The sequence below is a fragment of the Haliotis rufescens genome, unplaced genomic scaffold (assembly GCF_023055435.1).
Source record: "Haliotis rufescens isolate VD_foot unplaced genomic scaffold, xgHalRufe1.0.p SCAF_2, whole genome shotgun sequence".
Classification (NCBI taxonomy): Eukaryota; Metazoa; Mollusca; class Gastropoda; order Lepetellida; family Haliotidae; genus Haliotis; species Haliotis rufescens.
Window position 1 is genome coordinate 42,317,867 of NW_025963890.1, and position 26,161 is coordinate 42,344,027.

Below are 26,161 nucleotides of genomic sequence, written 5' to 3' on the forward strand. Positions count from 1 at the left end.
TATAATAAAAACAGAAGATGAGGTTGGGTTAAATGGACGAGGGTGTGCAGGTACCAGTGGGCTACTTAGCTGCTAATTGTGTATACCAAAATGCTACCGTGGCCAACGGCGATTGCAGCTAGCGCTGCTGGCCTGAGACTGCTACCGCTGTCCGGCCCCCACGGTAGCATATTTAAACGCTACCATTGCTTGGCAACTCCCACGCTGCCAAAAGCAGCTCCACGCTGCTGGCCTAAGTCAGACTACCGCTGCCCGGCCCCAGGTAGCCGGCCAAAGCAGATCACACTGCCCGGCCCCATTAGCAAAACCATTGTGCGGCCCCCGCCGCGGACCCAACTGTCAGCTACCGCTTGACAAGACGACTTCCGCCGCCGGGCCCATATAAGTGGCAATTGTTTGCCCCAACGTATGTTATTTTACGATTCCCCGGCTGAAAAGTCGGGAAAGACAAGGTTCCCACTGAGAAGCAGGTAACCCCGGAAAGGTTCCCGCTGAAAAGCAGGTAGCCTTAAGCACGAGTATTAATTTGGAAGCAAGTTAATTTGTTACTAGCAGTGTAGCCCACAAGAACCCCGCCACAAAGCACCCGAGTGCTACCCCACACCCACGGCCACGCGATACGCGGAGATAGCATTGTTGCCCGGCTTGCCTATGTACTGAAAGGAAACACTAACCTGTGGAGATAATATCCTTACTGGCGCAAAACGAGCGCCAGGGCATGCAATAAATTGTCCGTAAACACACACAGTCCTTTGTCGCTGAGGTGGACGCCCTCCCAGGCGTACCATGGAGATTCCGGCTCATACACAAAGAACATTGGAACATTTCCACCGAGCGGCACATCCTGCTCGCGGTCGCCTATGCAGTCGGAATACCAGACTGCTAGATACATTTAGTATCACAGGTATCACATTGAAACAGATAATACACATTGTTGAGTAAAGTACACTGATGACGTAGGGACAAAAAAAAAACATAATGTGCGTAAAGCGTTGTCGATTGCATATGAAAGTAATATTTTCATGATAACAGTAAGATCTTTGAAATTGGGAGTCTTATATTGTGAGCCTAGACTCGGCAAGGCTAGCAGATGTGGGATGTGATCTGCGCCCAAAAGTTGAATGTGTATGCAAAACCTAACCAATTTCAAAAGTCTAAACTGGAATTTAATGAAACATTCAATCATGTGAAATTGTCTTGAAGATATTTGAACGAATCGTATTTTGTCTGCCAGAGACCATTAACGGTTGATCGCACGAATATACATAATTTTCGCCGGTATCATAATTAAACACAAAATCACGTTGGCAAAACGAAGAAGTAGGATATTGACTGTATACACCGTCTCCACTGAATAAGCTTGGTAAGCAACGAGGCTCCCTAACTTATTATACTTCTACAATCCCTGCTACTGCATCGATTTTATCAGTTTTCACAAAGAGTACAAATAATTTCAGTGCTTACATACTCAAAAAGGAATAAATGATGATATAAGCAAGAAATTGTTTGGTATTGGATAACTTTTGAAAGCTATTGTCAATAGTTATGGTTATAGAGTCACAAATTAAAAGAAAAATCCTTGAAACTGGGATTTGTATGGGACGACTCGGAACCCGCAGATATTGTGGATCTGCACTAAATGCTTATAAGCGTCGGGTGTAGGACATGAATAGAGTAAGAGCTTAGCCGATTTCCAAAACTTAATCTGATAAGGATGTACCTCTGATAACAATACATAGATTGCAATACATACTCATTATAGAAAAACATGACAAAAGACAACAAATCAATAATGACTTGATAACATAACATACATGTACCTTATATGAACAAGAATGTCCGTGAGAATACATATAAGCGAAGTACACGTTGAGAGTTGGAACGAAAGTTCAAATATATTGTCACACACACATACATCGGTAGGCACTTGCTAAAGAATCTTGATGATGGTCGACTTGATCTTGAGTGTTGGTAGCATGGCTGAACACTGGCGTACTCACATGACTAAATGAATATTGTCTGGATATCGTTGTTGCTGACGTTCGGGTAGGCTGGGCTGCTGTTCGTTGCTGACGATCGTTGCTGGTAGTAAGTTTTAGCCCTCGGATGGTAGCTCAGGGTGGAGACGGATGACAAAACTCAGGAATCTTGTGTGATCTATCCATAATTATAATCATCAATCACATCAAAAAAAAGGAATGAGGATCACACATAACTGACTGAACAATGGAAACATTTTGTCACGTTTTCACTCTTTGGGCAGTTGAAGTTTTATGAATCTTTTCATCACCATCCTCCTCTTCGTCTTTCATCATCATCACGCCTTTGTCATCAATAAACTGGGATTTTTTACACTAAATCCTGTGATCTTTGATTAAACCTACTGTTTCTTGGTTTTTTTCCAAGTGCCAGAATAAAATTCATCCATTTTCTTTCAAGAAGACAGGTTACACGATTCTCTGCAAACAGAATGAAAAATGCATGATTCTGTGTATATGATTATAATTCCGTTGAGAGAGAGAGTGTGCGTGTGTGTAAAAGAGAGAGAGAGAGTGGGAGAGATAGAGAGTGAGAGAGAGAGAGACTGACTGACTGACTTGGCACAATCAAATGTTCATGATAACTCTAACTGATTTCTTCTATTCTTTAAATGCTTTCTATACCTTCCAATCAAGTGAACTAGTGGCAGTTTTCAATAAAATATCAGGTTGTGTATAATTACCCCCAGGTGTGAGAGTTGAGAGTGAATTTTTATTTTGGAGAGTTGAGGGGGGTCTGGGACGGACATCTCACACTTACTATGTCCCTATAGCTAGGTCTATATTGACCATATCGGTCTGTGATATTCCAACCAGTGGAATCTTGTGATGTATTCGGCCTTGTCGGTCATTAGTGAGAGACAGGAAAGTGGAACTGTGATTTGAGTTAGAGTTAGGCTGAGACTGAGCACAATGTGTCCTTGGCTAATCGAACTGTGATTGGACTACGTTTGTGACCAGGATCCGGATTGTGTCCGATTGGAGGAGTTTCTGTATCTCCGTTGAGTATTCACCTATTTTGCTTTGCCACATATATGTTAGTTTGCCAGATTACATTTGCCAATTGTGTAAATATTGAGTAAAATGTATGGTTTGAAAATAATTAATATTCGTATTAGTGAAACTGAGTTGTGTCACTCGTAACAAAATATTGAACGGTTTAGGAGTCATGCTAGGAACGACCCCATTTCCATAAACATTTTATGATGATGATTTTTGTCATTTCATGTCATCTACAAAACTTACGTCTTTGATAATATATTGATCTGACTATGTTTTAACATTGAATCTCAGTCCTAGCAATGGATCGCACAGGCTAACGTGTCCTTAAAGTTATGACAAGTAATAACAGTGCAGAGGACCTGTCATTGGTAGGAACAAGCATTTGAAGTTTCAGCTTCAATGGTCTAAATGTTCTTCTGGCATCATAGTGTCACTGTCAATCCTGCGCGGAAGACATTTTTGATAAGAACATATTTGTTTCTTATCTACTGCATCATATAATGCGTCATGTTATTCATAAAATGACATGCTTGACAACTGACATTGTATTAAAGAGTCAAGCTCAATGTATGCGCGCCCAGTTGTGTTAGTTGGTATTCGTGGTGGGAAAACAATTAATAATCCTACCTCTCTTCTCACTTTTGAGAAACATTTATTTCTGTTTATGCAGCCTTAGAGAGACAGAATGCATTTTGAGCGAAGGTAAGCACATAGTCAAAGTGCATAGATCAAGAGCATGGTTAAAGTGACAAGATCAAATCAAAAAGTCAAAATTAAACAAACCCAAAAGGAATGGTTACTTTAGCTGATTGTGCTGCATCAGCTAGACTTAGATATGCTAAAAGGACAGTTTAGCCTTAGTCTAGCTGGCTGATCATACAACATACCCTTGAACGCATATCCTTTTACAGTTCATTTCAAACATATATTTGAAGTGAAAGTAACATATATAAAGTATCATTTTATATGATTATTAATAACCACCCGAACAATGAAAATAGGTTGACAAATATGCTATTATGCTACATTTGACTGCGTTTGAGAGTGCATCGTTGCATGTGTTTTGGAGGGCAAACAAAACAAGCGCAAACTTGACAGTCATGACAGCAGCAAAGAGACATTAGGTGAACGACAGTCAAAAATATACAATTTCTTAAAAGTCCAAAATAACTAAAACTTGAAAATTCAATAAATAACTGAATTTCGTTGGTTGTGTGGGGATGAGAGTAAAGATGTTTAGTTAAATTTGTGAAGCATCAGGTAAACAAAATAGATTTAGTAGGTTCTGTATAAACTTACAGAACACAGTGAGAGCAGTAGGTCCAAACGAGGCAGTTTTAATCATGTGGCACAAAACTTATATCGATACACAACTGTCTACCGTTCGAGACAAAATGATTACAGCTTAACAGCTGAGGACTGTATTGAATATGGCTAAGGAAAATATTCCTACGTCAAAGTTTAAGTGCCTTGTCAATCTGAAGAATGAGAACGGGTATTCGTCTTCATCATTTCGTATTCACATTCCACTTCTGTGGAGAAAATTAATGTTAATGTGACTTTTGGAAAACAGTGCCCCGGGCACAGAAGCTCACCTGAATATGAAGACAACAGTTTAAAATGTCAAAATGGACAGATACTTTTAATAAAAGCAACAAAACCCTTTTCATAGCCACAAAAATATCATTATTGTAGCCTTGATATTCAAAATAGTTTGTGATGTTCTTGTGACATTGGACTGGTCAAGCGCTGTGTTGAAAAGCTGGATGCTAGTGAGATTATATAAGTGCGTGCCTGTTATCTCAAATTTCATCTCGCATTTCATCTGATATATTACATCAAGACCAGCTTTTTTGTGAAGATCACATTTCGCCCTGGATTCACAAAAAAAGCTGGTCTTGATGTAATGTCAGATGAAATGCGAGATAAATACACTGCAATGAACTTCTACTGAATCTCGAAACAAACCATATTATGAGTTACAATCATTGTTTAAAAATAAATTACACTGACATATATCACAGTTAATCGGTCATTTGAAAATGAATGGAATGACATTTGGTACATATGTAGTTAAGAAATAAAGGTGACCAGTGAGACCGCCTCATCTGATTCATAATTCGATCTATGCATAAAGATTCAGAGTGACAAAAAAATGTATGACAAGAGGGATGACTTCAACTTTCCAATAGTCAACTTTTCCTTCATGTCGAGTATTATTTCAGCAGCTTCAGCCTTTGGCATTTACATTTCACAACCTATGAGACACAATCGAGCATGCTCTCTCTCTCTTCGAAGATTTCAAAGAGCGTCATACGACTCTTGCTTAGAAGTTGTTGGATCAAACTTACACCCTTCAAGGACTCAGTAAAACTTTCAAAAAGGTTTATGGTAGACATGTGGATGATGTTTCCAAATTTGACGCATCAGTGACAAAAATGATGTCCGAAACAACTCCCTGTTTTGACTTGTACCATATGGTCCCATGTTTTTCAGATGAACGATTGACTTGACTTTGCTTGTGTTTGTGACGGGTGCCACCGGTGGGGCAGGATGCGCCCACTTTCGCAAACAGGTGGTATCATCTCTATTTGAAAGCGATTTATAAACAAATGCTCATAATATAGTCGTAATCGTACAATTGACTCTGCTTTTAGCAGAGACTTCTTATGAATATGCAAAGGGTTTTGTCGCGTGTATTCCATTTGCAAAAGTTTTAGCTGTCAGTGTCGTCAGTGCACAACGTCAAATTAAGGTCAAACTTTAAAATACAGTCGGACCCAGTCAGGACCGTGATGTAACCTCGAGATATCCAGACATTCGAGAAAGTGAACCATGGACAGCCAGACAGCTTAAGATGTAAACACGAGAAATTACGTGCTCATGTATTACATGTTGGATTGACAAAACAACACGTACATGTACCTTACAGCAATCATTAGCGTTCAGTAACAACAGCTCAGTGAGTGGCACGTGGTCTTGGTATTTACAAATACTTAAATTGTATTTTGTACGAAAAATGTCTGCTATCGATGTCTGTTGTACCCAATGATCCTGGCTGAAGCTAGGTTAGTAAACATTGCAAGTGCATTAATTTTTTTATCCCCAGTCACAGGCAAAGAGCCTTCTGAAATACAAGATCTTTTACATCCATACAGGATGGAGTATGGGAGCAGGCTGTGTTATCTTCTTCCTCGTTACTGCAGACAAGCATATGCATCTCTGTAAAAGTGTGATAATGTTATGTCCGAAGTTCATGTTTATTTAGTCTGTCCACTTGACAAAAACAACAAAGGATCACTCTCGTCTTCATCTTGTTAATTCACTGCTTGGATATTGTCAGTAGGGTAACGCGTCTTTGATTCCATTAATCCGACTTTGTTTAGCACCTTTTGATGTTACCGGGAAGCGCTGCCATGTTTTCACTCATGTCTGCTCATGTTGCTTTATTTGTTAATAAAGATTACCGTTTACAATTGAATAAAAAGGCAAGTAGAGAATCAGTTGAACAATTGGTTCAATTTGGCAGCAATGCTAGATGATTTTGTGAGAAATGATACTAGGTATACGCGTATATCCAGGAGAATTGCTCACCACTATGTGAAATGCTTATTTGTGCTTCTAAAAACTGTAAATGTGGGAAATGCCAATTTCGACATATTTAATAAAATAAAGGTTCACGATAGTGCTACGTATTTTTTTATCGAGGTTCGAATCCAATTATAAATACAGACAAATACTGAAAAGAGCAAATTTATTACCATTTTGTTCAAAATGTAATAACATTTAGTCCATATGTAGGTCGTAAAATTAGCTCAACATATATATTTCGTCTTTAGCGATATCTTGGTTAACTTTTGCACTTTGACCGCAGTGAAAGCTGAAAGGTTTTATGGCCATTTCTCAGCAATTTTTGTTTTATGCTCTTCGAGTTCAGGGGGCTCGAATCCCATTTTCCAATATTGAAATTTATTTATAGCTATTACTCTCCCATTTTGTAGGAAACGTTATGAAGTTTGATGTGCACTCAGCAATATCATATCTGTAGGAACCAGACAATCCAGTGATTCAAATCATGAGTTTCGATCTATGCAAATGGGATTCGTTTACATACATCAACCAAGTCAGCGAGTATGACCCGATCCCGTTAGTCACCTCTTACGACAAGCATGGGTTGCTGAAGATAAGTTCTAACCGGGATCTTTACAGGGGATGTAGTTTGTAGTGGGGCTCAACATACGTTGTACATGCTATTATGTGTTAAGTTTTATGTAATAAATTTATTTTTGACCATGTTCACATTCCTTCTCTCAAAATGCACATTTTTCTCTGTAAACCTGAGAAATTATATCTGTGTTCATAAAAAAAAGCTTTTACTGGAATTGTGTTTTCTTTCTGCATTCCTGATTTTTTTTTAGGTTAGCGGATCAGTAATACCAAGTGATACACAACAAGTCTTCCGAAGACACATTGCCTTATGGACATATACAAGAAAGACCCCCGAAGAACTACGAGTCAATTTTCTGGAAAATGAAACCAACTTATATTAATATCATTACCTACCTTTCATCAATTTCGTTGAAAAATATTTCAATTGACACTGTCGCCATGGTCGCCATGAAGGGAATTGTAATCATCCTGATGATAATCTGGAGTAGGCTGAACAGCATAAGTCTCTTGGACTTCTGAAACGTATATTCCTAATATATAAACCAGGAGTATTTTGTCAGGATCAGTGTTCAAAGGAGTCCAAGAATACAAAACTGCTCCATGTAATGATGAAAAGGACAAATGTTAACTACGAGCTTGTATGCATTGCAGAACACCATCGACACATTCATTATGACTTAAATACTTTCGGGGCTATTTCTTCTCAACAGACCTACCTGCACAGGGTTACAGCCATCACCTTTACTTTAAGAAGGGTTTAATTCAACAAGTCTAAACAGTGAGTATGGTTTTACGCCGACTTTAGAAATATTCCAGCATGACACAGTTTTAAGTAAGCTTACAAATAAAAGTATTGATATCGTTGCTAGAAATGTTTTCTTAAAGAAGAAAGATTGCAATTGGGATCCGTTAAGTTGGTTTTCTTGCTGTAGGCACGTGTATTCAGTAACCATCCTCATAGTGAGTGAGTGTGTGAGTTTGGTTTTACGCCGATTTTAGCCATATCCAAACAATATCCCGGCGGGGGACACCAGAAATGGGCTTCACACATTGAACTCATGTGGGGAATCGAACCCCGGGTGTTCTACGTGACGAGCGAATACTTAAACTACTAGGCTACCCCGGGATTGCGTACTTACCTATTTTGGACGTAGGGGTGTTTTCATCGGGACTGTGGCTCGCTGAATCTGGAGATGAAAACAAATTATATTATTAAAGCATATTTCGAGGCTGAATTAATGACTAATGGCAATAGAAATCGTAGTTCATGACTACATAAGAGTTTTACTTCAATCACATCGTGCACTTACCTGATATTAATCAAACAAATGATACCATTTGAATAGTTATTGTTTTCTGTAGTCAAGTAACCTGTCATATGAATAAACAAATTTTAACCTCTGTAAATAGCTAATAGCTGACTTTGCAAAATATAATATTCTCATTTTAGATACAAGATATTTTTTAGCTTAAACAATGTTGAAAGGATTAACATTAATGTTCTGTAAATTTCTTGTCATGGCTTAGCATGGCGATCTACTGACCTGTTTTCTTTCTGGAAAATCTGTGACATCTACAAAATAAATGTATCTGAACTAGAACAGGACAATTCAATCAACATCGGTTCATTTATGGTAATACATAAACACGTTAGTTTTTAAATGAATTTATTCAAAATTAATATTATAGACGTACGTTTTCTTAATGAATGATCTTATTCTCAATTTCTTGCTGCAGAGGAATCCAACCATCACAAGAGTTAAAAGTACCACACAAGTTACCAGTTGAAACTGGGGACCGTATGAGTCTGCAATGAGACAAAGGGTAGACCAATTGTATATTGTATTTGTAAACCAAGTTTCAGAACGTGTGCGCATATTTCAGTTACTTGTTGAATGTGTCACATTTAGGTCTTAATTTCTGATTCATTTGTCTTCTCTGTTGATATGTGAGCACACATATTTATTCCTTACATGAACTTGTGTTTTGACCCATTAGCATGATTAGCTGAGTGTATGGGAGTTTAAAAGTTGAGTGTTCATTGCAAAGTGTCGAATACGTGAATTTTAACATAAAAAAAGATGACTTAGATTATTCAAATAGTATTGATTAGTTTTATTACTCACGGACATGTACTTTACCACTGCATTGTCCAGTATTCTTGTCACATTTGTGGCAGCCGCCTGGACACTTTGAGAAACAATCTTTATAAAATCCATCCGTACAGCCCCCTTTACATGTACTGTGTCCATCGATGATGATGCATTCTCGATCCTTGCAGTGCGTTGCACAATCTGCATGGCATGTCCTTCCTGTCCATCCAGGTTTACAACGACACGTACCATTTTTTAAACACGTGTCATTGTAGCACCCACGTGAACATTTATTTTCACAAAAATCGCCATATGCGTCGTCGGCGCAAAATTTACATGTTCCATTACCTTGATAACATAGGTTTTTAAGACAGGTATGCCTGCAGGGTTTATCACACGTTTTTCCATGATACCCTTCGAGACATTCAATGCAATCACCTGTGCTAATGTTACACATGCTCTTATTAGAAGACTGAATACAGTTTTGAGGACAGTCAATTTGGCATTTGTCACTCCATTTTCCAGGGGAACAGGAAAGTTTGCAGGTGTTATAATTCCATTTACATGATTGGCATTCTTCACCACAATCACTTCCTATCCATCCCGTTTTACAACATCGACACCGTCTATTGTCCATGACACAGTGATCTGGATTAGTACAGGTACATGTTGACGTACCTGAAAATTTGCAAAAGACAAAACACACTCTTTACCAAGTTCCTTGAAGGTACTTATTATGTGAAATATTAATTGTTATTAATGCTTTATAACTACTTCTTTGAATAAACTCACATTTTCAGTAACCGACTCTTTGATGAGAACTGTTTATTGACAACATGATGTTGTTTGTTTGTTTGTTGTTTAACGCCGCATTTTTCAGTCACCGACTCTTTGATGAGAACTGTTTATTGACAACGTGATGTTGTTTGTTTGTTTGTTGTTTAACGCAGCACTCAGCAATATTCCAGCTATATGACGGCGGTCTGTAAATAATCGAGTCTGGACCAGACTATCCAGTGATTGACATAATGAGCATCGATCCACGCAGTTTGGATTGATGACATCCATCAACTAAGTCTGACCACCCGATCCTGTTGGTCGCCTCTTAGGACAAGCATAATCTCCCTTCACGGCACTGAAGACCTATTTTATCCCGGATCTTCACGGGGCACATGATGTAAAGTAACGTTGTCATCATACATGTCGGTATGAATGAATTTGAACATTTTTTATCCATGTTATTAATGTTGTACTACACAATTAACATATACATGAACATTACAATCTTGTACACCTTGTAAAATTATAAGAGTGGATATTAACAGAAAACAACTGTAGTTGAGAATTAAGGTGCAATTTCTTAAATCATTTTATGGGATAAAGTGTGAAAGACACTTACCTTGAGGAAGTGCATCAACCATTGTGGTATCTGAATGATCAAAATTAAACATTTTGTACAAGGGAAAATTTAATTTTATTACACACAATCTCATTGCAGCTGCTCCAGTAGTCAACTGTTTATGCGGGATCATTTTTTATCATGTTTTATGTGTACGTCCGTTTAAAGAACATGTCAAAAAGACTTACGTGCAAGCATCAGCACACAAGCAATGATTTTCATCCTCATGTTAGCCTGAAATGAAATGATATATATGTAAAAGTAGACTATGCTTATCGAAATAGGCAATCAACAGGATCGGGTGGTCAGATTCGCGGACTTGCGGATTTGAAAAAGCCATTTAAATAAACAAAAGAATACACACATTTTACACTCGGACAAGATAGATTTTTTACAAAATTCAATTTTTTATTATGAACCAAATTGTCTTTAACATTACTAAATACATTTGTAATTACATTTACTTTCACACTTGAGCTCTAACTCCGCACCACGTGTTATTTCCTTACTCTACCTCCAAGAAGACCAGAATTCCAAGTGGGAAGTGGTATTGCATATCAGCAAGTATTGCACAATCCCTCAGAATATTATAGTGACACTGTGTGAAACATGAGTGAGTGAGTATGGTTTTACGCCTCTTTTAGCAATATTGCAGCAATATCAAGGCCAGGGGACACCAGAAATGGGCTTCACACATTGTACCCATGTCGGGAATCGAACCAGGGTCTTCGGCGTGACGAGCAAACACTTTAACCACTAGGCTACCCGACCGCCCCGTGTGAAACAAGAGAATATTTGGTATAACACTCAGTGGGAAAATTTATAATTAATAAACATTGTAGAATGTTGAAAATATACTCCTACATATTTATTTATTACTACATCTGTGCGTTATATTTATGAATAATATTAAGATATATTTCTCTGAAATCACAGAGGGAGCTAAATCTCTTAACTGTTTTAGATTTTTAGATTGAAATGCAGTTAAAGTAGGCCTTCTTTTAATATTGATGTGGAGTTTGTTCAATGTGTTTGGGAAATGATGATGTTCTTGCAAATGGCACTGTGATCTTAGAACTGTTTCTTGAATAAGAACTTGATATGTCGGATACATTTGGTTGGATAGGCATGATAAAATTGTTTTTATTATTATCTGAAATGTTGTAACATGTAATGATTACTTTAACATACTTTACTGTAATTGGTATTAATTACCATAAGATCCGCTTTGATGATTAAAAAAGGCTATATGGCTCATTAGATATATCTCTTGTTACCTGTACTAATTTGGGTGTTGTTTCTGTTTTATTTATTTGTACGCAATTAACACTGGATATTCTCACGATCGTGAGATTGACTCACTGTACTGTATTATTTTTCTCCAAGACCCAAATCGTGTTATGAAATTCCATTTTCTGTGGGAATTTATAAAGGTGTATTAGATAACATATCCTTGCATTCCATATTTTCGAACAGTTACATTGCTGGTGTATCGAGTGAGTGAGTGAGTGAGTTGGGTTTAACGCCGCTTTTAACAGTATTCCAGTAAAATCACGGCGTGTCGCTTAATGTGGGAGGAAAGCCCGAAGTGATGCAGGTCTCAGACGTTTACCACTTCGGTGAAACCTACGAGCACGGGAATGGTGCTGACAAACCTAGAAACATAATCGGGGCGAACCGGGATTCGAATCCACAATCATAGGCTTCTGGTGTACCCAAGGAACGCAACTCTGCACAGTGAGTCACGGGCCTTAGACGACTGGGCCCCCCCGTGCCCCCTCTGGTGAATCGAGGTATGTGTGAATCAAAACTTAAACTCGTGTTCGTACCGGCAGGTGATTTCCTCTTCAATACATATCTCCCGATACGTAAAAGGTCCTCGATAAAAGACGTGACTTCTATTGCCTGGTCTGTAAACTTCCGCTGCACTCGATGGACGTCACCTGTTTTGGAGCACATGATTAGTTGGCACTTTAGCAGGGTTTCCATGAAAGAACAGTTGAGTATGGTGCACAGTTCTCAACATTATTCTTGCATGTCTACATTAATATATAAAAGTCCAAAAGAAATTGATTGTTTGAAACCTTCTCACAAACTATGAACGTTTGTCAACTCATAACGTATTTTATTTTTATTACAGAAACGTTCTCATATTTTTAAGCTGATAGATGTTCAGTACTTCCGCATCAACCCAATGGTAACCGGTCGGATGTGTGTACTGTCAAGATTTGATGACATCACACCTCTCATTACAGAGCGATAAATCACGATCAACATGGTTGTTCGAAAGCTCCATCACGACCGTCACGTTTTGTTTTAGGAGCAATACGCTCAAACCGTTCATTATTAATGATGAAACTTTGTATAAGGCACCTGCTGAAATGAAGTGTTTTGCTATTCAGGTATGTTTTTTTAAGTGTTAAGTTTCCAAAGCAACAAGTTGCCGAGGGTCAGACGAGTTTAGGGTTTGTTTCCAGATATTACTCTTTATGTTAGATATGTCTTGATGAATCTTCACATCAGATAATATACATCATGCAACTCTGTGATTGATTGATTGATTGATTGTTTGTTGTTTAACGCCACATTCATCAATATTCCATCAATGACGGCTGTAAATAATCGATTCTCAACCAGAAGGTTCAGTGATCAACATCTTAAAGGGGCATCTGCGGTAGGAACTAGCGCACTCTAGTTGGCGGAGCTTTTACGAGTGATCTGACAGGTCAATATGACGTCATGATGACACACACATTTCATTGGTTAATGCGTAAACGGGTGACGTCATACCCAACCGCATGGACCGTTTGACAACAAGGACGTAAGTTTTAATGGTAATAAATATCTCTCAAACGATTCCAAGACTTTTCAACAACCGCGTAGTTCTTTGGTTTCAAAACCTACCTGCCATGTCGTCTTCACATCTTCATAAAATGATACCGCGGAATGTCCATGATTTATCCAACGCAGTCCAACACAGAAATTATAGATGTTCTCGTTCTGAGCTATGTTCTAGGTCTCTGGACGAGAACGAAATACGTTTTTCGTGATGAATATGAGCAGTGTAATTGAACAAAAAATGTAATATGTGTCACGGCACCAATCGTTATCCTGTGGTGTACGGTATATCTGCAGTTTATAAATAGCATTTCTCACAACTTGTGCGGCAATCGGTGATTTCAACAGTGTTTTTCTTTGTTGTGTTCGTCTTGCCTCATCTGAAATCTGGATGACAACGATCGTGTAAAAAACCCTGGTAATTTTCAAAAATATTTTCAAAGTAGTTTTTAGTCGTTTCCGTGACATTTTTTCATTGCCCAATAGCAATATCACAGCAAAAAAAAATGCAGTTTCCGGTATCCGGATACCTCCGGACACTTACCCAAAACGCGTCCGGGTATCCGGTGGCAGATACCTTGCCGGATACCAGATCCGTGGTATCCGGCATGGACACCTCATCTGAAAGTATGCCACCTGGAATCCGGGTATCCGGCACGGGATACCTCACCGGATACCTCAATCTGGGTGTCCAAGGTTCCGGCACCGGATACCTCATTCTGAGTTTCCAAAAACATGTCACAATTTGGGGGGTGCATTTTGTTCAATTAAGTGTGAAACACCTAAATATATATTGGAAACTAACCAAGAAAATTGAACATTGCTGAAGGTATCCAGAAGGAATCCGGCAGGTATCCGGATGCAATTTTTCGAGATGTCTCATTTCTGGTAAATAATGTTAGCCTGGGCATATCAGATAGCTGTAGTAATATTCTGTGTCATTTTAGTTGTAAATATCCCCTTAAAGTTGAGATCTACGGGCATGTACTTTTGGAGAAGACAATTTTTTCAATTTCATCTATAATTCTTTTTTGATGTTAAGCTGTTTAATGAACAAACATCAGTTCTAATACATGTATGATGATATCCTTAAATTTCATGTTCAGACTTCCAGATTATTCTGAGTGAAAGTATAAACTCATCGACTGTGTGCTCACTTGGGCCTTTGGTCCTAGTGAGATGATAATATGATTATTTGTAAAGGTACAAGTACTTGTTACGAGCATATGAGCTTCATTTAAGTTTGAAACACAATATGCCTCACTCTGAGGGTGACATGTACCAGATTACATCACACTACAGAGAGCTGTTCCTCAGTTACTGTGAACATTTTTACTGAAAGACATTGAAAGCTAATTTGACCTTCAATATCAGTTGCGACTATTTCAAAAACAATTGTAAAGTGCTTCATTCAGTGTAATATTGACAAACATATGACAATGATATACAACTATATGTATAAGAGTTATTTAGACTTCTGCAGGAAAAGGCACATTAGAGAACAAGAGTCATCAGAAAGATGACATATCCCCCCGGCAACTGTCTGTAAAGTAACCACTAGTAAATGTGCAATTCTGTATGTAATGAGTCAACAGTTTAAAAAAGTTCTGTAAGAAGCATACATTGTTTACCCACAAAAGATCCACCATGGTCGCATCCATATGAATGCCAAGTTGCGATCAAATACATTGAATGGTTTTCGAATTCTGCCCCAGAAACGAACCTCATCCCCAATTGAGTCTATGTCGAACTTCATTCCATAAAAATTTAAAAAAATAAAAATAAGAAAAATCCCAAAATATCAAAAGGCACCACTTCAGTATGTGCCTGATAGCTTTGCCAAGTTTCGATCAAATACACTGAATGGTTTTCGAATTCTGCCCCGGAAACGAACCCCATCCTCAATTGAGTCTATGTCCAACTTCATTCCATAAAAATTTAAAAAAATAAAAATTAGAAAAATCCCCAAATATCAAAAGGCACCACTTCAGTATGTGCCTGATAGCTTTGCCAAGTTTCGATCAAATACACTGAATGGTTTGGGAATTCTTCCCCGGAAAAGGAAATGATTATGGACGGACAAACGGACGGACAGACAGGCTGATCGCTATATCCCCCCGCATTATATGCCGGGGGGATAAAAGGTAAGTGTATGACCTTTTGCCAACTTCTATCCCTGCCCTAAGGAAGAGTTTTGCCATTAACAATTTTTTTGTCTGGCTATGACATTGACCTTTGACATAGCAGATCAATGTGTTATTCCAAAGATGTCCAAGCAAAGCATGGTTTCATATGATAACTGTGGCTATCAAACTGAGGCAAAATATTGGAAAATCCCCATTTACACAGCTGGCTAATGAAACAAACAACAAACAATTTATCAATTTCTTTTATTTATATGCCTATATCACACATTGAACAGTGTTCACATGATGGTTCCTGATGCAGTATGCAATTTCCTCCTATTCTTCAATACTCATAACAGAGCGGGATAACTGTTCACTTGAAAGCATCAGCAGACCATGCTCACCAGTTCAGAGTTACTTGCCCTCAAACATCCCTTTCTTTCTATATTGCCATGGAAAAACAGGAACCAGGATGAGGGGAGGCCAGATAGGCTCTATCCCTGTTGCATTGTGTTAGTAGAATTGTGAACATTCTATTTGGTGTTTGGGTCCACATTTATAGACAAGTAGTCGCAAACATCATTCCTTTCAAGTGATTACCACATGGCCAAAGACAATAATTTCTTCAACGTCCTTGAAGGGTCCCACTCCGACTTGGCATTGGTTGGTCTTCTCACATTAGCCAGACCAGCCTTTGTGAGTGTGTCCCAGTGTCAGTTGGCATATAACTTCTCGGAAGGCCCCCATTGAAATAACAGGACTCTCCTCATCGCTTTCTGCCAATCACTTCGGAAATCTGGAAGGGTCCTTCCAGACTGTCAACCTGTCATCCAGGTATCTCAAGCTGGACTTCAGTTTCTGCAGAATTATGCATAAAGATTGTAGCAATAGAAAAGAATTGTTGCAACATGTACTTACAGATAAAAGGCAACAAATTCACTTAATTTATCATCTTTGAGTCTTGTTATATACAAAACATTTGAGACATATATTGTTCCATGCTGATGAGTTGAAACAATCATTAACTGACATCTCTTAAAAATGTTCCTAGCAACCTATGTGTAATCGTACCCCAATAACGTGGGATGTTGTCCATAACAGTCACCATCGGTGTGTCTGGATCGAGCTCATAACATTAATCACTGGTTTGTCTAGTTGAGATTTGATTATTTATAATCCTTGTCATTTAGCCGAACTATTGCTTGATGTGGTGTTAAATGAGTGAATTGGGTTTAACGCCTCTTTGAACAGTATTCCAGTTATATCACGGCATGTAAGCTTGATGTGGGAAGAAAGCCCGAAGTGATGCAGGTCTTACATGTTTACCACTTTGATGAAACCCACAAGCAAGTGTATGATGCTACCCTCGATTCAAACCCACGACCATCGGTTTCTGTCAAGCCCAAGAGATGCAACTATGCACAGCAAGTTGTGGTGCTTTGATAATTAGGCCATCCATGCCAACAGGTGATAAAGAACAAGCAAACTGAAGAAATATTTGCAGAAAAGCTACATGAACATGATGAACCAAACAGAATAATTTCAAATATTTACCACTCACTGCTACTCTTCTCTTGTTCCTCATTGCTTCTCTTTTTCCATTGATGCTGTGCAGATGACTGACTCATTCATTCATCCAGACATTCTGCAAACATAAGTAGCATTCACATTACAGAAATGTCCAAACTGTACATTGAATTCAATTGCAAAGACCCCAGTTGAGATTCCAACTTAGAACTGTCCTTATTAAAATATTTCATCCCAAACATTCAGAGATAAAACATAACCCCATATTTAACAACTGTCAAACAATTATTTGACAACAAAGCCAGGGCCATTGAACATACACTTTACATAGGGAATCACTTGTTGCAAAAAAGATCCTCGCCAAGGTCAGAGTCATTCCATGAAATATTGAATTATTAAGTTATGAAGCTAATACAAAACAAGGACATAACAGTGTAATTATTAAAATATCTTAAGTGTAAAAAGAATAAAGTCTTTGGTGGCCATTATTGTAAATTATAGTCTGTATTAGCATCCCACGAAAGTTTAGAGTTAATAATCGTTCCTAGATCTTTGTACTTTTCTTCATTATCTTTAAAAAGCGGATCTAATTTGGATCATCTTGTTTTGACCAAAAATCCATTACGCCCCTTATGCAAATCCTTGTCGTCATAACAAACAGTTGACCATATTACTAAAAAAAGGACCCTTGGCGTTTGCGGTAAAGTATGAAGAGCAGGAAAATATCTAAATCAATCCGTTCCATAAGATCTCTGCACAGAAATCATAAGGTCACGAAGCCCTGCTACGTACCTGGCATCCGCATTTGCTGCCAATCGCCTTTCCAAATACTGTTGACTTCCGCGTTGTGGATGGCTCAGAGGAACTTCAGCCGGCATTTCCGTGGTGGAGGTGAATGAGAACAATGTATCGATACACGAGGTAAGCTTATCGTAATCAAGCATCACAGTGTATATCGATACACGAGGTTTGTTTACATCCATGTTCTAAAATGGCGCCCTGGACCGTAGGGGAATTATGGGTAAAATGGCTTGTTACGGGTTAACACTAAGCTGGGCCCCCTGTCTCTAATATCACAATATTGTTTGGCGCAAGTTGACGACGCGCATAGGGAGCCGGGAACCAGCTTTGGTTAACACGACATAAGCTGGTTCCCGGCTCCCTATGCGCGTCGTCAACTTGTGCCAATTTATATTAGAAACGAGGCCAAGCTTATACACTGAACACGATCGGTCATTTCGTCAAAATTGGCCAAAAATTTAGATTGCAGCTGAGGTCATGCTTGCAGCTGAAGTGACACATTTAGGTAAGGAATATGTGAATATTACAATGATCACGTATTAAAGTCATTTACCACATGTAAGCCACTCACATGTGACACATTAACTTTTATAGCCAACATGTAAGTAAATGTATAATTATATTTTTATAGGACAAGTAGCCTGTCTATCATATGTTAGTATTTGCTTATGTATATAATGTAGAAATATGTCTACTTTAACTGGATAATTTGTATGCTAATGTGACTCACTGTCTTATTTCATATACTCCCTTTAATCTGTGAGAATGATTAATAGCCTCAACATATTTTTCCAGATGTGAAGAATCAAGAACAGCTTTAATGACAGGGAAGTTTTGCATCAGAGATCATCGTGAAGTGGAAGATAAGACATTTTAAGGGTATGAACATTTTCACTTGAACTAGTTGAACAATAACCATGATGACAACTTTATCATGGGGAAATTTTTGGTGGTGGGGTAGCCTAGTGGTTGAAGCGTTCACTCTTCATGCTGAAGACCCAGGTTTGATTCCTGCCACATAGCTGCGATATTGCTGAGTGCGGCGTTAAACATCAAACAAAGCTAACAGCCGCATACTTACTCACGTGGGGATTCCAGCTTGAAGTTGGTCCCCATCAACATGATCAACCTATGCTAGTTGTAAGAGATAACTTTATGGATCGGGTGATATGGCTTGCTGATTTGGTTGATCCATGTCATTGTATCCAAATTGTGTGGATCGATGCTCATGATGTCAATCACTGGATAGTCTGGTCCAGACTTGATTATTTACAGACCGCCGTCATATGCATATAGCTGGAATATGGCTGAGTGCAGAGTTAAACAACAAACACCAACATGATTCTACAACCTGCTCTTGTGGATACCATTTTGAGGATCCTACACATAACTTCCTGCATTGAATTGCATATCAAAACTGTCATTATTTTGAGTAGTATTTCGGCTGATGAGTAGAACTTTTTAAGTATCCCGGCATGATGATACATTTCCTTGGTCCACAGAAACATGTTATGGATGGCAATAATGTGTCACAAAATGGAAAAATGTTTAAAAGTCAACAATAAATATATAAAAACCACTCCTAGTATGCCCAAAGTATGTATTTATCTTTTGGTTACTAGTAAAGAACGTATTTCTAAGTTTGGCATTATGGCCCTTATGATCTCCCAATAAATTCTGGGCACAGATCTAGTTCAGGTCGATAGAGAAAGTTTACTTTGGGAAGTACGGGTTATATCGTTGGCCACTGATAGATGGGGGTAAGGCAATATTACAAAAGATGCCAGAAATATGTATCAACGCATTAATAACTCCTAACTTACAGCAGACGGAACATTCCGAGGAAATTGAAATTGTTTACGAAGTGTGCACTTCCTGGTAACTGATTAGCATTAATAGACAGCTGCCAAGAGGCGTGTCCCGCGTGAACTATCGGAAATCACAAATGCCGCGATACGATGAATGCCGCGGTACCATGGGGTCCGAGTATACTTATCGCTTGTCTACAGTTGTTCTAATAAAGTAATAATAATAATATGTCTTACCTGTAGACTCCTGGAATGTAATCCTTGGTAATCCATTGTTTGTGTTCAACGTGTGTTTCGCTGTTTGACAGTGATTATACACGTGGCAACATGTCGGGCATTTGTGCCTCGTGTCAAAGAAAACTGTCTAAAGTAGACCCTCACAAGTATTGTCCTTCCTGCATCATTAAGGACGGGTTTTCAACGTGTTCGTGGATCCTTGGACTCTGCACTCTGCACCCTCCACATCAGGCCCTGGGGGTGGCGAGTCGGCCACACCTAAGAAATCAGTTGATAAAGACCCGCCTCAGTCAACTTCTGTTTTCGACAAGACACGTGACCGTTCGCCTGCTGATGATACTACCCGCACGATTGATCTTCGTCAATCGGTTGACCGAGAGCGTCACTCAGCCTCCCCTGTTACGACGGGACCGGGTGGTGACGAGGACCATGAGGGGACTACGGTCCCCAGTCGGTCCGTATCTTGTTCTACAAACGACGATAGGGACGTCGTGCGGGACGACAGTGGACACAGAAGTCGTTCCCGTTCAAGTCGGGACGACAGGTCGAGTGCCTCGTCGAGAGACAGTACACGACACGAGGGCGTTCATCGCCTTCGTGGTCGTCGAATGTACGATTCGGACGATAACTACGATGGGGATCGTAGCCCTCGTCCCCACGGGGACGTGCGACGTTCTCGAAGGGAGTTTCGGGGAGTTCAGCGTCGTAGTGAAGATAGTTACAGAACGACGACCTCGTCTCACTTTCATATCGACCCGGCTTTGATAGCCCAGATCACGGCGGCGGTCCTCGCCTCGACGGCGTCGACCAAGAAGGATTTGACTGCGTCGGGGGTCCATGGACCGTCAACCAGTACCTTCATCTACGCCTCCACAATCGACGTCGACGATGGATTGTGACTCGCCTAGTCCCGATATGTATCGGGCCAGATTACACGTAATAGCCTGCAACCTCGGGGTATCGCGGTAATTGTCATGTATGCTGAACGGAACAAAATGCACTCACTAACCTTTATGATTATTCGTGTTCTCTATATCAGATGTCATTTATTTGATCTAACAATGCATATTTTACTGATAAAAGTTAATTATTTACATTAGTAGCTCCGAGTAAAAGCCGGGCTTCGCGATCTGTTTGACAAGGTAGAGAACTCCATCGTATCGCGGTACAGAGAAAAGTTGTGTATGGAGGTCCGAATTGGACAAAAAGAGGACATAATTCTACCAACCACTTAGTATGATCATGCCAGATATCAGTGTGATTTGTCCAGACAAGTGCAAAGACAGCACAAGTAAAATTCTAAATGTGTTATCCGTAATAGGTATTCAATGCATGTTTACAGAAAAGTAAGAGAAAAATATTTTTAAAATCAAAAACAAAATATCAGAAATGATATTCTAAGATCGTTTATAAAACAAAATTGGATGACAATAATTTGTCACATAATGGAAAAATGTTAAACGTTAACAATAAATATATAAAAACACTCCTAGTATGCCCAAAGTATGTATTCATCTTTTGGCTACGAGTGAAGAACGTATTTCTAAGTTTGGCATTATGGCCCTTATGATCCCCCAGTAGATTCTGGACACAGTGCGGAATAAAATGTGCGGACTACGTAACTTCCGTTACCTTATTAATCGCCATGAATATGCAGATGATCTAGTTCAGGTCGACAGAGAAAGTTTACTTTGGGAAGTACGGGGTATATCGTTGGCCATTGATAGATGGGGGTAAGGCAATATTACAAAAGATGCCAGAAATATGTATCAACGCATTAATAACTCCTAACTTACAGCAGACGGAACATTCCGAGGAAATTGAAATTGTTTACGAAGTGTGCACTTCCTGGTAACTGATTAGCATTAATAGACAGCTGCCAAGAGGCGTGTCCCGCGTGAACTATCGGAAATCACAAATGCCGCGATACGATGAATGCCGCGGTACCATGGGGTCCGAGTATACTTATCGCTTGTCTACAGTTGTTCTAATAAAGTAATAATAATATGTCTTACCTGTAGACTCCTGGAATGTAATCCTTGGTAATCCATTGTTTGTGTTCAACGTGTGTTTCGCTGTTTGACAGTGATTATACACGTGGCAACATGTCGGGCATTTGTGCCTCGTGTCAAAGAAAACTGTCTAAAGTAGACCCTCACAAGTATTGTCCTTCCTGCATCATTAAGGACGGGTTTTCAACGTGTTCGTGGATCCTTGGACTCTGCACTCTGCACCCTCCACATCAGGCCCTGGGGGTGGCGAGTCGGCCACACCTAAGAAATCAGTTGATAAAGACCCGCCTCAGTCAACTTCTGTTTTCGACAAGACACGTGACCGTTCGCCTGCTGATGATACTACCCGCACGATTGATCTTCGTCAATCGGTTGACCGAGAGCGTCACTCAGCCTCCCCTGATACGACGGGACCGGGTGGTGACGAGGACCATGAGGGGACTACGGTCCCCAGTCGGTCCGTATCTTGTTCTACAAACGACGATAGGGACGTCGTGCGGGACGACAGTGGACACAGAAGTCGTTCCCGTTCAAGTCGGGACGACAGGTCGAGTGCCTCGTCGAGAGACAGTACACGACACGAGGGCGTTCATCGCCTTCGTGGTCGTCGAATGTACGATTCGGACGATAACTACGATGGGGATCGTAGCCCTCGTCCCCACGGGGACGTGCGACGTTCTCGAAGGGAGTTTCGGGGAGTTCAGCGTCGTAGTGAAGATAGTTACAGAACGACGACCTCGTCTCACTTTCATATCGACCCGGCTTTGATAGCCCAGATCACGGCGGCGGTCCTCGCCTCGACGGCGTCGACCAAGAAGGATTTGACTGCGTCGGGGGTCCATGGACCGTCAACCAGTACACCAGCTCCTTCATCTACGCCTCCACAATCGACGTCGACGATGGATTGTGACTCGCCTAGTCCCGATATGTATCGGGCCAGATTACACGTAATAGCCTGCAACCTCGGGGTATCGCGGTAATTGTCATGTATGCTGAACGGAACAAAATGCACTCACTAACCTTTATGATTATTCGTGTTCTCTATATCAGATGTCATTTATTTGATCTAACAATGCATATTTTACTGATAAAAGTTAATTATTTACATTAGTAGCTCCGAGTAAAAGCCGGGCTTCGCGATCTGTTTTACAAGGGAGAGAACTCCATCGTATCGCGGTACAGAGAAAAGTTGCGTATGGAGGTCCGAATTGGACAAAAAGAGGACATAATTCTACCAACCACTTAGTATGATCATGCCAGATATCAGTGTGATTTGTCCAGACAAGTGCAAAGAGAGCACAAGTAAAATTCTAAATGTGTTATCTGTAATAGGTATTCAATGCATGTTTACAGAAAAGTAAGAGAAAAATATTTTTAAAATCAAAAACAAAATATCAGAAATGATATTCTAAGATCGTTTATAAAACAAAATTGGATGACAATAATTTGTCACATAATGGAAAAATGTTAAACGTTAACAATAAATATATAAAAACACTCCTAGTATGCCCAAAGTATGTATTCATCTTTTGGCTACGAGTGAAGAACGTATTTCTAAGTTTGGCATTATGGCCCTTATGATCCCCCAGTAGATTCTGGACACAGTGCGGAATAAAATGTGCGGACTACGTAACTTCCGTTACCTTATTAATCGCCATGAATATGCAGATGATCTAGTTCAGGTCGACAGAGAAAGTTTACTTGGGGAACTGCGGGTTATATCGTTGGACATTAATAGAAGGGGGTAAGGCAATATTACAAAAGATGCCAGAAATATGTATCAACGCATTAATAACTCCTAACTTACTGCAGACGGAACATTCCGAGGAAATTGAAATTGTTTACGAAGTGTGCACTTCCTGGTTACTGATAAGCATTAATAGACAGCTGCCAAGAGGCGTGTCCCGCGTGAACTACAGGAAATCACAAATGCCGCGATACGATGAATGCCGCGGTACCATGGGGTCCGAGTATACTCTCCTTTTGGTTGAGAGCGGTCATTTTCAGAGCTTACGAGGCGCAAGGACTCGCACCTCCCACCTCCTCTCATCTGCACGAAGTTCGAGCCATAGCTTCAACATGAGCACACAGTTTGGTCCACTCGTTGTGGCACAACCGATCTCCCAGAAAAGACTTGGACTTTTTGCTCGACACTTCGTGCCAGATAACAGGTTACAATAAAAACTGTTGGTGAATGTACGCATTCTTATGGTTTTTTGTTGCGTGCAGTACTTCTGCTTTTTTATTATGGTTCTTCGGTGTATGCATCGTCTTCCCACACTTTATAGTACTGCTCGAAATTTTTAGTTACCTTGTACACTGCGAGTTGCTCTGTAACTAAATTATGCGCCGACCTCACTTCGATCGCGGTTCAACTGACGTGTGCAGTTGTTCTGTCGCATCGATAATTAGTTGTGTGTCGAAGAGCATTAACAATGCAATTTTTAGTTACCTTGACTAAGGCGAGTTGTTCTGTAACTAAATTGTACGCCGACCACACTTCGATCGCAATTCAACTGACGTGTGCAGTTGTCCTGTCGCTTCGTTAATTAGTTGTGAGTCGAAGAGCATTAAACATGCTGTTTTAGTTACCTTGTATACTGCGAGTTGCTCTGTAACTAAACTATGCGTCGACCACACTTCGATCGCAGTTCAACTGACGCATGCAGTTGTCCTGTCGCATCGATAATTAGTTGTGTGTCGAAGAGCATTAACCATGCTGTGCGTTCGTGATAAACAACTTGTCTCGTCCGTGCATCTGGTCGAATGTTCTATTGTCACTACCGGGGTGAGGAACTTGGTACATTCGACGTGGAAGAGGTCACTGCCTGATTACTTTCCCGACCCTCCTTCCAGTGTTCCGTCGAATTCTACCCATTTGTACGACTGAAAACAGACTAAAACATGGGTTTTTCAGATTAAAAACGATGTTTTATTGGTCTGTTTTCAGTCGTACGTTCCCACCCAGCCATCCCCACAGGGAAGTAATCCAGTCCAGTCCTGCTTGATGGCTCATTCTTCGAGATTTCTGACATGTCATAGGGAGGTGCGTGCGCAACCGGACGGAAACAAGTTTAATGTTTACATTCCAGCTTCTGGCTTCCTCTTAAACGTGCGACTAGACGTGAGGGTATGAGAGATACCCATTTGTACGACTGAAAACAGACCAATTAAACATCGTTTTTAATCTGAAAAACCCATTTTTCCCGAATTAAATTCCCCGTAATTAAGGGTGCATAGCACACACGAGTGTGTATTATACGCAAATAAATAAGTCTTGTATACATTGATCAATTGGAAAGGGTGCTAATTGGGATTGTTCACTAGCCAATATATTAGCAAATATTCCCGTGGGCGCTTATTACGTCAAATACGGTAGTTCTGCTTTTATGTATAAGAACCTACTTTATGCAATTTTGCATTGCCTTGTTTACCCTTCCTTATATTTTGATGTAATGCAAACATTTGAGAACAATTCAGGTGAGCCTTATGGCACAACAGGAATTGTTTTCAGAAGATCAATTACAATTTTGTATTTTCTGTAAAATTTACTGTTTGCTATGGCTTTTTTACATTGGTTAACATGGTTTAGTTAACAGTTGTTTGATAAATTGTCATTTCCTTACTCATTGAGAAACCAACTTTTTACCCTTTGTCAATATATGTGTGTTTCTTATATTTTTAGTAACAAGCTTTTAAAGATGTTATAAATTGTTTCAGGTACCTGGATTTCACAATGACACCAGATCAGACAAGTGATACAAAGGACTCTCCGGATGATGAATAATCCTCCCCAGAACAACTAACAGGTTCACCTCAGAAAGTGATGATTCTGAATGAATAATGCCACATCAGTGTGATTCTGTAGGTTGTTTTATTACGACATTAATCAAGTCTAAAGGAATTAATACCATAGCGGTGAGACTATGTTTATGTGGTGTACACTGACGCTGACTATACAAATCTGAATGACTTTTGTGGTTTACTGCACAAACATAATTGACTTTAGATATTCTTCTACCTTGAAATTCTTCTGAGATTTGACTAATTTGTTTATTTAGAAAATGGCATTGAAGCATCTGTTTCTGTTTTTGAAAGTTCATGCAAAC

The 26,161-nt window shown here is 39.6% G+C and overlaps 2 protein-coding genes across 7 annotated transcripts in view; one reads left to right on the top strand and one right to left on the bottom strand.

The window, feature by feature from the left end:
- LOC124149412 (multiple epidermal growth factor-like domains protein 10) overlaps positions 1 to 26,161 on the bottom strand; it is a 72,195-nt gene that overhangs the window by 28,987 nt on the left and 17,047 nt on the right. For 3 of the 6 annotated variants that reach the window (XM_048400000.1, XM_046520978.2, XM_046520977.2), the window contains 3 exons: positions 12,533 to 12,646; positions 10,892 to 10,937; positions 10,704 to 10,733 (listed from right to left, as the gene is read on the bottom strand). Coding sequence is in view for 2 of the 6 variants with exons in the window: in XM_046520981.2 (XP_046376937.2) it covers positions 7,632 to 7,726; positions 8,351 to 8,398; positions 8,756 to 8,784; positions 8,907 to 9,018; positions 9,338 to 9,982; positions 10,704 to 10,733; positions 10,892 to 10,931 (999 nt within the window). In the remaining 4 variants the exon portion in view is untranslated. Of the gene's footprint in view, positions 1 to 447; positions 2,460 to 7,604; positions 7,727 to 8,350; positions 8,399 to 8,755; positions 8,785 to 8,906; positions 9,019 to 9,337; positions 9,983 to 10,703; positions 10,734 to 10,891; positions 10,938 to 12,532; positions 12,647 to 22,055; positions 22,105 to 26,161 lie in introns of those variants that run through there. The other 3 variants (XM_046520981.2, XM_048400002.1, XM_048400001.1) reach the window with 2 other exon arrangements.
- LOC125381940 lies at positions 18,046 to 23,032 on the top strand. The gene is made up of 3 exons (XM_048399311.1): positions 18,046 to 18,085; positions 20,272 to 20,892; positions 22,287 to 23,032. Exons 1-3 carry the CDS (start codon positions 18,046 to 18,048, stop codon positions 23,030 to 23,032), a joined length of 1,407 nt encoding a protein of 468 aa, XP_048255268.1.